Source organism: Neofelis nebulosa, chromosome 8 (assembly GCF_028018385.1).
Source record: "Neofelis nebulosa isolate mNeoNeb1 chromosome 8, mNeoNeb1.pri, whole genome shotgun sequence".
NCBI classification, from domain to species: domain Eukaryota; kingdom Metazoa; phylum Chordata; class Mammalia; order Carnivora; family Felidae; genus Neofelis; species Neofelis nebulosa.
The window spans coordinates 90,771,024-90,786,230 of record NC_080789.1 but is presented as its reverse complement, the minus strand read 5'-3'; the positions used below and the strand labels follow the sequence as shown (position 1 = coordinate 90,786,230).

The 15,207-nt window shown below is 36.4% G+C and overlaps 1 protein-coding gene across 1 annotated transcript in view; it reads left to right on the top strand.

Moving 5' to 3' along the window:
• The window catches only part of PIK3C2G (phosphatidylinositol-4-phosphate 3-kinase catalytic subunit type 2 gamma), a 352,823-nt gene that overhangs the window by 234,285 nt on the left and 103,331 nt on the right, over positions 1 to 15,207 (top strand). Inside the window, exons 23-24 of the mRNA XM_058743529.1 lie at positions 1,276 to 1,412; positions 3,249 to 3,418. Coding sequence (XP_058599512.1) covers positions 1,276 to 1,412; positions 3,249 to 3,418 — 307 coding nt within the window. The remainder of the gene's footprint in view (positions 1 to 1,275; positions 1,413 to 3,248; positions 3,419 to 15,207) is intronic.

Genomic DNA, 15,207 nt, shown 5'->3' with positions numbered 1-15,207 from the left:
ACTCCAGCACAGAGAAGTGTTTCATTTACCAACACTGTGATTTGATTAATTGTTGTTTAATCTGAATGTTTGAAGATAGATTATGAAATAGTTTCATAAATTCAAACATCTCTCCTTTCAAATAGTTTCATTTGTGTCCTTGGTCTCTTTGGACATTTGAGTTTTCAACTCTTGCAATTTTCAAGATTGTGGAAATCAAAAGTACTAGACTTTAATTTCTTTCAGTGATTTTATTTACAGAACAGTATATTACAGGTTGTTTTGTGGACATTAGTCTGGACAGTTTTATTAAATACCGGGTCTAAATTGCTATTCTGTACAGAATAAAAATCAGAAGATTTGAAAATATTTACATTTTAATAACCTTAGGAACACAATGAAAAAAGCCTTAATGGATACATGGCCAGTGGGGCAAAGGTCCTAATGAAGTTCAGTCAATATATGCTCCCCTTTAAAAAATTATTAGCATAGTTTGTCTTTAATGTTGGCTGAGAAGAAAGGAGCAGATGGCTCTCCACATGTTTACTGCAATTATTCTGTTCACTCCTAGAAATGGGACATTTAACTATGAAGCTTTCATTAACCTGAACCTTGATTTTTTTTTTAAATTTTTTCTTTTTCAACGTTTTTTATTTATTTTTGGGACAGAGAGAGACAGAGCATGAATGGGGGAGGGGCAGAGAGAGAGGGAGACACAGAATCGGAAACAGGCTCCAGGCTCCGAGCCATCAGCCCAGAGCCTGACGCGGGGCTCGAACTCACAGACCGCGAGATCGTGACCTGGCTGAAGTCGGACGCTTAACCGACTGCGCCACCCAGGCGCCCCTGAACCTTGATTTTTATATTTGAAATATTTGTTATGGATATTGTATTTGGTTCTCTTCTATCATAAAATACGCTTGTTATACAAGTTTGAATATCCTCTCTTCAACTGTAAATGAATGCACAAGTCATACAGTAATTAACCGACTACCTTATTGACTGAGAGTTCTGTGAGACCGTCTAGATTGGCTCTCTACTGTAGTTCAAAAAAAAATAGTGAAGCTTCTTCTGATAGTTCCAAACACAAGAAGTGCTCCCCAGGACTTCAGAAAAATTAGAAGGAAGTCTTCTTCATCCAGATAAGTCTTCTTCAGAAAAGAAGGTTTACAAAGAAAAGGATAACTGAAGTAGTGCTGAGAAGTATTGTTGCCACATAGGTCAAGATGTGTTTCCTAAGTATTCCTCATCTTGTGAAGAAGAAATTATTTATATCATCTCTTTTTTATCAACCAGGATTGGTGCAGATGGTGCCCGATGCCATCACCCTAGCAAAGATCCATCGCCATTCTGGACTGATAGGACCATTGAAAGAAAACACAATCAAAAAATGGTTCAGTCAGCACAACCATTTAAAGGCAGATTATGAAAAGGTTTGTCCTGCTGTAGCTAATTTTAAATAATGTACTTAAAGAAGAATATGCTCTGGATCATTAACTATTGTGTTTCAAGAAAAAGTAAATTAAGGACACCTTGAGTTCTAATCCATTCAGTCATCAGCTTAGTAATAATGATCCAGTTTAAATGGTATATTAACTAGATAAAATTTCTGTATTTGGTTTTGTTTCTTACAGCCATCTCTCTTGAGATGTTGCTCCTTGAAACTACTTCTTTCAAGTTATCTCTGCCTATCTGTATATAACCTCCAGTTTCTATAAATCCCTCTCCTTCCTTTGCAATGCATTTCTTCTGCCGAGCTCTACTTTTTCATGCCTTATTCTTCCAATGTTTGTAAAATGCATAAATATCTCAGAACTTTACAAAATGTACTGTTATATTTGACTGAAAACATTTTTTCCCACTTCCCTTCATGCTGGCATCTGGCCTGTGGTCTATAGTTGTGCAGGTTCTGCCATCTACCAGGGCTCCCAGCTGAGGAATGAGTTGCTTAAATCCAGGCTTTATTCCACTTGCCAAAGCATGAACTGGTCCAGCTGGGTCTACCTGGAGGGAGGAACATCTTTATGCTAATTCACACAAAGATACAATAAGGGCTAGCACTGAATTTTCTCCAAACTGTCCTGAGCACTGAAATTTCTTCATTCTAGGCAACTCCTCAGTCCTGAACAAACTGGAATGATTGGTCACCCTAGTTAACACAGGCCATGATAGGGAGACCCAAGAGTTCATCGGTTTCAGATTTCTATGAGATTGAAGTGGAGTAAAATATGGGGTTTGGGAGGTCAAATAACAAAGATGAGATGTCATTACCTTGAAATCTATTTTGTAATCATTCACAAAATTAGAACTTGAGTTTTGCACAAATCCCTGGGGTTATATCGTTTGAGGTGTTTACGCATATATTTGCTCTTCACAGCTACACATAGGGCATCTTTTATTATCTTCACTTTGTAAGTGAAACATATATAATGAGACAAATTAAGTGACTTGTTCAGGCACTTGGGATATCTGGAACTAAGACAGGTAATCCAGTGACATAGATTTCTACTCCAGCACGTCAGCCACACCGTTCCAGGAGACCCATTACCATGGCCCAACCAATCACTCACAGCTCCACCATGGTTACAGTCATGGTTGTATCACTGATGAAAATAATGTGTACTCAGGAAACATTTGAAAACAAAGAGCAATTTTGGCAAGAAACCTCTGTTTATTAAAGAAACAGAAGCCACAATTGACTTAGTGATAACCTGCTTCCACCCACACAGACATTCACTGATGTATACTATACCAAGACACTTTTGGACATTAGCTGGATGACATATTTGTAAGGATAAACATAATATATTACCTATATCTCAATACAGTTTTTTCTGTGTTACAAATTCAAATATTCAAAATTGACATTTTAAGTTTCTCTGGGGATAGGAAATATTGAGCCATATTTTTCCTTCTTCTTTTACCTTGAAAAAAAATCATTCAATATTGTATACTTGGGACATCAAAAAAATACACCAGGAATCCTCTTCAATAAGCTATGAAAATTAGATCCAACTGAATGAAAGAGATATTTTTCCCAATTTAAATGAAAACATTTATTAGCCACAGAAGAAATTGCTTCATGTTCTTCTATAGCATATCAAGAACCAGTCATTTAATCATAATCTTCTCTCAACTGAGACGTAGAAGTGGGTCTCGATTATGTAATTTCGCTTTTTATACTACTTTTTACCATTATCTCTGATGCTAATGCATTTGCTTATTTTATCTGTGTGTTATCTTTGTGTTCTTTCCTTTCAACCAATTAGGCCTTGAGGAACTTTTTCTATTCCTGTGCCGGCTGGTGTGTGGTAACGTTCATCCTGGGAGTCTGTGACCGACATAACGACAATATCATGCTGACAAAGTCAGGCCACATGTTTCATATTGACTTTGGAAAATTCCTAGGTCATGCACAAACATTTGGAGGGATAAAAAGGTCAGTGTGCAAATAATGTCTATTACAGTAATTAAGCAATGTCCCGGAGTGATATAGGACATGTAATAGCATAGAAACCCAGCAGATGGCTTGCTCCCCCGGCTCTCAAATCCCCCCAGATAACATAAACATGTTTATATATCTAATATGATTGAAGGAAATATTTTCTTCAATATATTTTTAATGGAACAAATTAGGTTTCCTCAAATTGTTAGTGGACTTCTCCCATGAGAAACTAATCCTGCTCCAGTCTGAATTGTCTGAAATATAATATTCTTGCTTTCTTATAAACCCTGAATGGACAATGAGGCATGAATTCGTGGTCTCAATACATCCAGTACATTGCCCATAGCAATCACCATCCCTGGTCTACATATCACAAAACTAGCACATTTCCTACACTGAAGTAACCTTAAGTCATTTCAAAAATACCCAGTGAGCAACAACCGATCAAGGCTCTGAGGATGTAACAGCAAACAAGGAAGACACAAACCTGATAATCTTTCTAGGAGGAATGATACACATTAAACAAGTTAGCATGTAAAGAAATAATATGAGTAAATGAAGAATTTAATTTCTTAATAAGAAACTGAAGCAAAGAAATTATATAGAGAGTGACTGGAGCAGGGATGCCATTTTAAAGAGGCCTCTAGAAAGAGATGAGAGACCACTGTGTAATTAATTATCTACCTTGTGGAAATCCATGAGAATAGATTTCTAAGAAAAGAGAACAACAAAAGTAATAGTCATGAGCATGAAAATAAGCCTAGTATGATCCAGTGATAAGAAGGCCTGGGAGGGGCGCCTGGGTGGCGCAGTCGGTTAAGCGGCCGACTTCAGCCAGGTCACGATCTTGCGGTCCGTGAGTTCGAGCCCCGCGTCGGGCTCTGTGCTGACAGCTCGGAGCCTGGAGCCTGTTTCCAATTCTGTGTCTCCCTCTCTCTCTGCCCCTCCCCCGTTCATGCTCTGTCTCTCTCTGTCCCAAAAATAAATAAAAAAAAAACGTTGAAAAAAAAAAAATTAAAAAAAAAAAAAAAAAAAAAAAAAAAGAAGGCCTGGGACCTGGAAGTGGATGGAGAGGGGGCAGGCAGTAAGATGTAAAGGTGAAGAGCTGGAGGAGGCCAGACCAAGTAGGGCACTGAGGACATGGTATGAAGGTTGGTTTTTATTTTGGGTTCGGGGCAAGCCATTGATGGATTTCAGTGGATTTCAAAACGTGTTCTTCTCTCCTGTGAAGTAGTAAGAACAGTTAGGAGTCTACTACAATGATTAGGGCAAGGCCTTAATGGAAAAGAAGTGGTAAAAACTGAGATTCAGAATATAATTTGGGGTCAGAGCCATAAGACCTGCTAATTGATTGGACATTGGCAGTGACTAATGGCTGGGGGAGGGGCTTAGCAAGTAGAAATAGAAAAGAAAACATTCTATTTTGCCTGGATAATGCCTGGATCTTTAATCTTAACAAATAATTATATCATTTACTCAAACCAAAAAGACTGGTGGATGAATAAGTTTTTGTTTTATTTTATTTGAACTGGGACGAGGAAACCCAAAGTTTAAGACTAAAGTCCCTTGCTTTAAAAAGATACAATACCTTAAAGTAGAAATGGGACCAAATCATTCCAAAGAGTAATCACTCACTTTTAGCTAAAAGTATCTACTCAGTCAAAGGAATAATAATGTCTTCTATAATATAACATGATGAACTCTCACTAGATGGCAGTTATCTGGTATTAAAATGCCCATATAAACTACATAATATGGTATCTCCTATTTTGTAGAAGCATACAAATGGAATCATTTCACATGTTGTTATTTTCAATGCATTGCCTTCTATTATGACTACCTCAAGAAAATTCACCACATCTGCATTCATTCCTTAAAAATCTACTGAGGATAATCTGTGTGCCAAGCACTGTGATAAATCTTGAGGATACAAATGTGGATAGTACACATTTACCACCTCAATGGGGTTTGCTCTTTCTTAGAATACTAGAAGACAAAAACATAAATAATCATTATAAAATGTGATAAAGGCAGAAATAGATGTACGGACTATCAGAAAAGCATAGAAGCAAGATACCTGGTTTATGAAAGACAAAGCTAATTAATGTACATAAGCATGAACATAATTTACCCATATAATACTTTTTCCCTACAATCCATTCTTTCCTAGAAATTTAAAGATTAGATTTCAATTCTGACATCTTTATTTATTTATTTTGCTGTATTGTCCACTGGATATTTGGGCTAACGCTTACTCATTTATTTAACCAGCAATAGTGTTGACCATGTGGGTGGTTAAAAAAGGAATAAAAATATTTCAGTTTCACAGAAAAAATTGAATAAGTCATAAAAAATAAGAACAAGTTACTAAACAATACGGTAAGTCCTATAATGGAGATATGTACCAGGGTCTATAAAAAAGGTGGATGGAGCTCAATTTGTTTGTTTATTAATATTACAAGAGCTACTGCTGCTTCTGATTTAGCACTTTTTTTTGACATATGATATTATATTAGTTTCAGGTGTACAACATATGATTCAGCAATTCTATATATTACAAAATGCTCACCACAAGTGTAGTCACCATCTGTCACCACACAGTTATTACATTATTAACTATATTCCGTATGCTGTACATTTCATCCCTGTGCCTTATTTTTTTTTTTTTTTTTATTTTTGGGACAGAGAGAGACAGAGCATGAACGGGGGAGGGGCAGAGAGAGAGGGAGACACAGAATCGGAAACAGGCTCCAGGCTCCGAGCCATCGGCCCAGAGCCTGACGCGGGGCTCGAACTCACGGACCGCGAGATCGTGACCTGGCTGAAGCCGGACGCTTAACCGACTGCGCCACCCAGGCGCCCCATTTTTTAACTGGAAGTTTGTACCTATTAATCCCTTTCATCTATTTTTTCCTACTCCCTAATTTCCTCCCTTCTGGCAACTACCAGTTCTGGGTATTTATGAATGTGTTTCTGGATTTTTTATTCATTTATTTGTTTTGTTTGTCTTTCAGATTCTACATATAAGTGAAATCATATGGTATTTGTTTTTCTCTGATTTATTTCACTAAGCATAATACCCTCTGGATCCATTCATGTTGTCATGAATGACAAGATTTCATTCTTTATTATGGCTAATATTCTATTGTGTGTATATGCCACATCTTTATCCATTCATCTATTAATGGACATAAACACAGAGAAACATATATATTTTCAAACTAATATTTTCATCTTCTTAATGTAAGTACCCAGCTGTGGAATTACTAGATTGCATGGTGCTTTGTTTTTAATTTTTTGCTTTCCATAGTGGCTGCACCAATTTATATTCTGACCAACAGTCCCCAAGAGTTCCGTTTTCTCCACATCCTTATCAACATTTGTTATTTCTTGTGTTTTTGATACTAGCCATTCTAACAGCTGTAAGGTGGTATCTCACTGTGGTTTTGATTTGAATTTCCCTGGTGATTCATGATGTTCAGCATCTTTACATATATCTCATCTGTTGGCTGTCTTTACATCTTCTTTGGAAAAATGTCTATTCAGGTCCTCTCTTTGGCAATTTTAACTCTTTTAGGTAACATCTGAGGTACATGAAAATGCGTCCAGCACAGTACATAACCTCACTCATAGTAGGTTCTCAATATTGTTTATCAGTTAATAAACCATTCATCTGGAAGCCCTCAATCATTCAATAATCATTGATTGGATGAATGAAATGAAGCTGGCAGTGTCTTCTTGAGATGACTGATTATTGTTCACCAGCTAAGGAGGCCAACTGAAGCATTATGATCCATTTGGATTATTATTTGCAAGATTTTATCTCCACCAGTGGCTATGTAAGGCTAATTAGCAATGTCTCCTTGGATTTCTGTCTTGAAACTGATACTTCTGCTCTGAGTTTAACAGGTAAACTGAACTATTCCTACTCATTTTTATTCACTATATCTTTTGAATTACATTCTAATAGTTTCCTTCCCAGTGTCTTTTGGCTGTTTCTGAAGTTCATCTGAGTGTTGTTTCATAAGATGGCCAACTTCTTCTAACTTGGGACCATTGGCTGTTCTTATTGGTTGCTAGGTTGACAATAGACTTCTTATAAATTGAACCTCTATATTCTCCTAGGACACATGAATGTTCTTATTTATACTACATTTATTATATTATAGACCTGATCTTTAAAGAGACTAGCTTCACCTAGCTCCTTCTAAACACATACTAGGCATATTAATAACCCACCCATAATGTACAAAGCCACGTATGTAAATAATGCCCTAGGACTATCCTAGTCTCTCACAGTCTAGCAAGGCCATAATGCTCTAGTAATAACCCAGGATCATACTCCCTAACATAAAATGCTGCACCCACGGGGACTAGAAAGTACACGTATCTCAGATACATGTGTTTCTACTATTGTCTACTCCTTAACACTATGGAAGATGAAAATATTTGTATAACTTTCTAGGTTTACAAAAGATTACTAACACATAGAGACTAATTTCACTTAATAATACATTTGCCTAAACCATTGTTCAACTGCACATAAGAAGTACAGTTTCCAGTTGTGGGTGGTTTATAGGTTGGCAAAAGAAATCACATACACACATAAAACCCCCTCTCTAAGTTGTAGATATACCCTTTAGCCAAGGATACAGAATTTAATAATAGAAGTTAGCAGGCCAACAGAGCAGAACCAGATGTAGTATATCTTTCCCTTGATCTTTAGTTTCCTTAAGAAGAGCAATGAGGCAATGTTTTTTTTACAAGCAGGATCTTGAAAAAGAAGCTGATTTCTTGCTGGGCCATTGCCCTTTTATATTCATGCTTACATCACCATTCCAAAACCTCTCCCACTAACCATCTATATAATCCTATTTAGACAATGCCTACAGACATTGGCTCTCTTGATTCTTGGATTATATTGAGTCAGCCCAGCAACACTCACATTTGGAGTCCTTGCCCAGATGTCTCTAAACCATTCCTCTGAATTCAGTTTCCCAGAAATATGGAAAGCCCATGCTTTTACCAAATCAGAGGTTTCTGCAGACTTTCTAACTTTGAAGAAAGAAAAAAAACCTCACATCTCAGTTATAAATATGAAGGATTTCACATCCTGTGTATAAACAAACAATCCTTCATTATTGGTTTTAATTATTAGATTAGATAAAGAGGATATTCACCAATGGATTAAATCACAGGGCAATTCAGCCCTAGCATTCCTTAATGATTCTGGGGAAAATTTGGCTAATCCTCACAATGTAAACAATGAAGAATTTCATCAACTTTCTGAAGCCAATGGGTTTTTCTTTTGAAATATTGCTTAATTATTATCTTCTTTATTTTATTTTATCTCACAAAAATTCAAGTTAAAGTGGTTAACAAGTTATGCATCCACAATTTTTCAAAGTTCCCCTGTAACAATTTCTATATAGCATTTTTTTCATTAAATAAAAGATATTATTGTAACAAACTCTAAATTTCAACTCCATAATTTCTTGATAGTGACTCTTTTACAGAGGAGGAGAAACTAAGGAAGACATTTATTGGTGATATTTACTACTCTTCTAACTCATTATTTGATACTTTTTTTTTTGAAAACTATATTTTACAACCTGTATGGTCTTTCACTTCAGTAATGCTAGACTTGCATGAAGTCTTTAATTTTAGGGACTGTATGAGTGGTGGTTGACGTCAGGTAGTCCAGAGATAGACTGTATGAGTTTTTTTGAATCCCATGCTAATTAATGTACTAATGATGTGACCTTGAACAAATGGCTTCTCTGTGCTCCAATTTAGTTTTTTTATAAAACAGATTTTTTTGAAGATTAACTGATACATATAGAGTGCTTGGAAGAATGCCTGGCATCCAGTGAAAGCTCTAGAAATGTTTGTTGTAATTAACTGTAATGCAAGTATTCCAAATGAAGTGACAAGAAGTGAAATTGAATCTCTAGATGATTATTGTTTCTTTGTGTTTAAAATTATTTAAAAGGTGGCTCAGTTGTTTAAGGGTCAGACTCCTGATTTGGATTAGGTCATGATCCCAGGGTTGGGGGATTGAGCCTGAATCTGACTCTGCCCTGAGTGTGGAGCCTGCTTAAGATTCTCTCTCTCTCCCTGTGTCCCCTCTCTCACTTGTGGATGCTCACTCTCTCTCTAAATAAAGAAAAAAATATTTAAATGATGTATCTTATTTTGGTACTTTTTTAAAGTATGTGCTTTAAAATTCATGAATTGAACTATTAGTCCTTTAACTTCTCTGACTTTGAGGCTTGTTGATCGACAGACTGGATTGCCTTGCACTGTTCTTCAGATTTATTAGGTTGTAAGGTATTTCACCAAATCATTCTTGACTTCTGATATGATTTCATACATAAACAGAGGTGTGCTGGACTGGGCTCATGCTAGCTGGCAAGAGCTTATTTTGTGTATTCCTTTTCAACTCCATATTCAAAAACATCACTTTGGCAACCTAAAATCAGCCATGGTGAGAGTGTATACACCATGACAATTGGCAAATGTCATAAATGAGAGCTTTATTTTTCTCTTAAAATAAATTAGCTAGTTATTAAATATATATCAGCATACCAGAGGACATAAATCCATTTAAAACAGATGAAAAATCATCCCAGCATACAAACAAAATAAAATACTTTTATTTTCCTATTGAAATATTTACATGAGGATAATCAAAATATTATATATGTCTTATTACAGCATGGTTTATACCCTTTTGAAGTTTTGTCCCAATAGATCATCAATCACCAAATATAATTAATCTCAGAATTTTCCTCTCAAATATTAGTCATAAACGTTCCCTATATCTGTAATCATCTTGACATGATCTTCAATAGTTAGTTACCACTGATTAAAAAAAAAAACTTTTTTGAGAGAAAGATTGAGAGTGTGTATAAGAGGGGGAGAAGAGGGAGAGAGAATCTGGGACTTGAGGGCTTGGGGGAGCTGTCAGCTTGATGGATCAAAGGCAGGCAGGTGGAAGTGACAAGGAGCAGGGCAGTCTTGTCAACAAGGCCCTCTAGTCTAAGTGACATCTCTGCCCCTGACAGTACATGGGTCTGGGTCAGGTAACCTCTCTCTCTGGATCTACATTTTCACCATTTGTAAAGTAGGAACAATAGTATTCTTTATCCTACCTACCTCATGGGATTATTGTGAGGAAACAAGAAATGAAGGATGGAGAGCAATTGGAAAGGTGTAGCCCTCTACAAATAAAAGGTGACTGAGGAGCCTGCGCTGAGCACGGATCCTCACATGGGGCATGACTTGAGCTGAAATCAAGAGTCAGACACTTAGCCAACTGAACCATCAAGGCATCCCTGATGTAAAATTTTTTTATGTTTAATTTCTAATTTGAGTATTGTATGTTTATATTCTAAATATTGTCAATTTAAAACCATCTTCGAAAAAATTTTCCCTTAGCAGATTAAAAGATTTTTTGTTTTACTCCAATCATTCTGGTTTAATGTAATATTCATGTAATCCAAATGCTATATAGGCATTAATGATCTCCCACATGCTTTAATTACTGTCTTAATGTCCTCTGAAATTGGGTGAGTCTCATTGGTCTGTTATTCACACATTTGTTTATTAAATAAACATTGTGATTCTTTTTACTCAAAGCAGGCCTCAGTATCTAAAAAAATCACACTTGCCAATACCTCTCCAACTGTGAATGCCTGCAGGACATCTTTGAATCATATACACCTGTCTCCTGACACTTAGCAGAAGCTCAGTCTTGGGTGATTGAAGGATCACTACAAAAATGCCATAAAATTTACCTCCCTTGACCTGAGAAAGTACAATGTTTCTGAAGACAAAATTGTTACGTGTGGCACTTAGAGTTATCAGAATCACAGAAAAAGCAAAATAGTGGTAGCCAGCATCTGGGAGGATGGGGGAATGGGAAGTCATTGCTTAGTGGGAATAGAGTTTCATTTTAAAAGATGAAAGAAGTGTGGAGATGGATGGCTTTTTTGATGGTTCCACACTATTATGAATATATTTAATACCACTGAACTATATATTTAAAAATTGTTGAGATGGTAAACTTTATGTAATATGTATTCTACAATAAAATAACTGAAAAAAATGGTACAAAGGCTTTCTCCAGCCACAAAGCCAGCCCTAAACAAACTACACCTAACATTTGAACAGTGCTTGGATGTTCAAAGCACTCTCACATAGACTTATTTCCAGAAAAGAAGTTTGTTGTGTCATTCTCATCTCCATACTATTGTTTCTCTTTCTTCTCCTACCTCCCCATATCATTACACTATATTTTATCACCTTGTTTCTTCTGAGTAACCTTTTTTATATCTACTTCCCTCCCAGTATAAGTGGAAAACAGTTCCTCTAATTAAAAAAAAAAAACATGAATTTTCTTCAAAGAGAGACATGTAAGTTTTCAGATGAAGAGAGTGAGGGATGATTGAAAAAGGATGAAGTATGAGAAAGGGGAAATAAAAGGAAGGAAATGAGGGGGGAAGAAGAGGGAGAGTGAGTACAATTTAAATGGTGGGAGGATTCTGCCTTCTGGCATTCAGTGGGTCTGTGAACAAAGCATGCAGAAGACATGTATGCTCTCCTCAGTAGGTCTAAGTTAAACATGCCTGTCAATAGAAGCATCTTGTAGTACTAACTATGAATCTAGTTTTTAAAGAAAGGCTACAGGGGCACTGGGTGGCTTAGTTGGTTGGACATCTGACTCTTGATTTTGGCTCAGGTCATGATCTCACAACTTGTGACATTAAGGCCCACATTGGGCTCTGAGCTGACAGTGTGGAACCTGCTTGGGATTCTCTCTCTCCCTCTGCCCTTCCCCTGCTCATTCTGTGTGTGTGTGTGGTGTGTGTGTGTGTGTGTGTGTGTGTGTGTGTGTCAAAATAAATAAATAAACATTTTTTTTAAAAAATAAAGATTACAAATGTCTCCTAAACATGAGCCTATTAAAAGAACTTCACCTGATGTCCAACTGAAGAAACAGTACCTCCTCCTTTGGCAGAATTTAACTCATGCATGGTGTTAAACTTAGAGATAAAATATCTATTTCAAGCATGATTCCTAAGTTTTGATCATGGTAACTTAATGGGTGATTTAAATGTTTCCAGAGGTAACTTGGACTATTCTTGATTTTTACATCCAACTTGATTTTCTAACCTAAGCCTATTTAAAATGTGATTCCACAATCCAGTTTCAACCAAGCATTATGGCAATGGTCAACTTTTCCTCATATGTAGACTAACTTCTGTTCCAAGAATACACTGGAATTCCATGCAAAGCCTAACAGTACACTTATTCTTGAACTCAAACTCAAGGGAGGGAATATTATATTTTAGAGACGCTGACCAGTCTCTTCTTCTCCTCACAAAATCCTGACCTACTATAAACTCCCACCCAAAATATCAGATTTAAGAAATTAGAACTGCTCATTTTAAAGAGGTGGATGTTAACTACCCTTTTCAAATACGAGATAGTGTATCTGAGCCTGACAGGAACTCCAGAGTCAGTATCTAAAGTTACTAAGCAGTTTAATTAAGATCAGGAACTTCTCAGAATCTGACTATGGCCCTACAGTGCATCTACAAGAGGCTAGACAAGGAGGAAAAAAAAAACCCATATTTTACACTGAACAGATTATTGGCGAGAGTCCCTTCAGTTAATAATTGCTGAGAGCTTGGAGATCTCAAGGGCGTTAAATGTTCATTTTGTAATAGTATATACACCCTTATGTTTCCTCTGTATTTCACATAGGAGATTTCCTGTGTTGTCTAATTATACAAGGTTCTATCCTATCCAGTGGGGATTCCAAATTGGCTTTCTCAATTAACTCATAATATTAGACAAGAGACTTGTGTTCTTTCTGTCGGACAGCAAAATGTGTTCTCGGAAATGTAGGTCATTTGTGATATCAGGGAAAGGGTAGGCTTAAACATTCCCCAGTGTACTCTGCATTTGTTTATTTGTGTACTAATGACACCATTCACTATGATGGGAGTCTGCAACTTTTTAAATCTCTGAAACAATATATTTTAGTGTGGGATAAAACCACCTGAAAATCATGAACATAGTAGTAGTAGTAATAATAATAACAATAATAAAATGTACCTTATTATTGAGTCCCACATTTCAATTCAGGGTACAAATACATATTCAAACACTGGAATCTAAAGTATGGGACTGAAATTTATAAATGTCCATTTATTGACATTATCAGTTGCTCAAGTAAATACTAGATGAACTATACGACAAAAGAAGAAATATATATGTTCACGGAGCCCAGCAGACAGATTCTACTGTCATGAATCCTTCATAAAGTTCTCTATCTTTCCATTTCACTCTCCATATCCAATATTACCAATACTGAAACAGATACGTCTTCTCAAATTGCTGTGGATCATCACTGGAAGTGGCATAAAGTAAGCACCCTTAGTGTGATGCTGCATCATCTGGTATGGGGAATCAGATTCTAAAGGAAATAGTCAAAATTACCCTTGAAAGCCTCATAAATACTTGGCATGCATTAGCTAATTAATCCTCACAGGAACTCTTTGAAGTAGTTGCTGTTATTTTCTCTAATTTACAAGTCAAGAACTAAGACAGAGAGAAGTCTTAGTTGTTATACCTTGTCCAAAATCATAGACAGTAGGTGGTAGGAGCCTTGGGAAAATGCCACGTAGGCAACTGATAATCCCATTTCTCAATAATCCCAGCATGCTCTGTTTTCTGTCCAGCATTGGGACAGGTGGCTGCTTCTTTAGTTAGTAACAGATGACAGAGTTATCGTGCATTTATGACCATGATATATATTAAATCCATATCTTTAACAATTTCAATCAAATATACTGCAAGATGAATGCACTGTGAGAGGCACTCGCAAACTAAAACCAAGTGTTAAAGTAGCAGCACCACTCTCCCATCTATGGGCAATGTGCTCTCTTATGGGTAAAAGGGCAGGCACAATTGTTCATTCTCTTTCCTTTTTCTTACATTTAAAATTTTTTTCTCTTACATTTAAAAAAACTATCTAATAGGAATAGCTAAGAGAAGTCTAAAGTTTATGGAATGTGACTGTAATTTCAGAGCCCACCAGGAACTGTTTTATGGAACTTAGGATGGCCAAAGACCACCCTGAACAGCTGGGATGAAGCCCAGTGGTAGTATCTAGAGTATATAATTCACATTTGAGGAAGTTGCTCCTGTGAATTACTGTGTCCTTAAATAGCTTATGTGTTTAATACTTTAAAATCAAACATCATTCTTTTTAAAGTACGTACACATTTAAGAAATAAAACAATAAATGGCCACTCATTTTAAGGATATAAGACTTCAGATATTTCAGAATGCATCCGTTACAATTAGGATGCGTGGTTCATTTCCTTAAAAATATATTTCAGAATAGATCAGTCTCCATTGTGAGGGCTAGTGATATTGGGAAGATTTCAAGAGGAAGTGTAATATGAGCAGGACTTTGAAGAAAGGGTAAGACTTAAATTAGTGGGGAAAAAGGAGCAAAAAGCCTGTATTTAAAAGTAGAGTATTGTGAATAAAAGTGTGAAAGCAGATGATAAACATGTGCCATAACCCACTCATCTTTCTCTGTGCTACACCATGGTAGTCAAGCGCTGTAAGAAACCATCAACACTATAGGGCAAACGTCTCCATTTTCAAAATAATTTTTTTTAAGTTTTTATTTATCTCTTTTGAGAGAGAAAAAGAGGAAGAGCATGAGTGGGGAGAGGAACAGAGAGAGAGAGAGAGAGAGA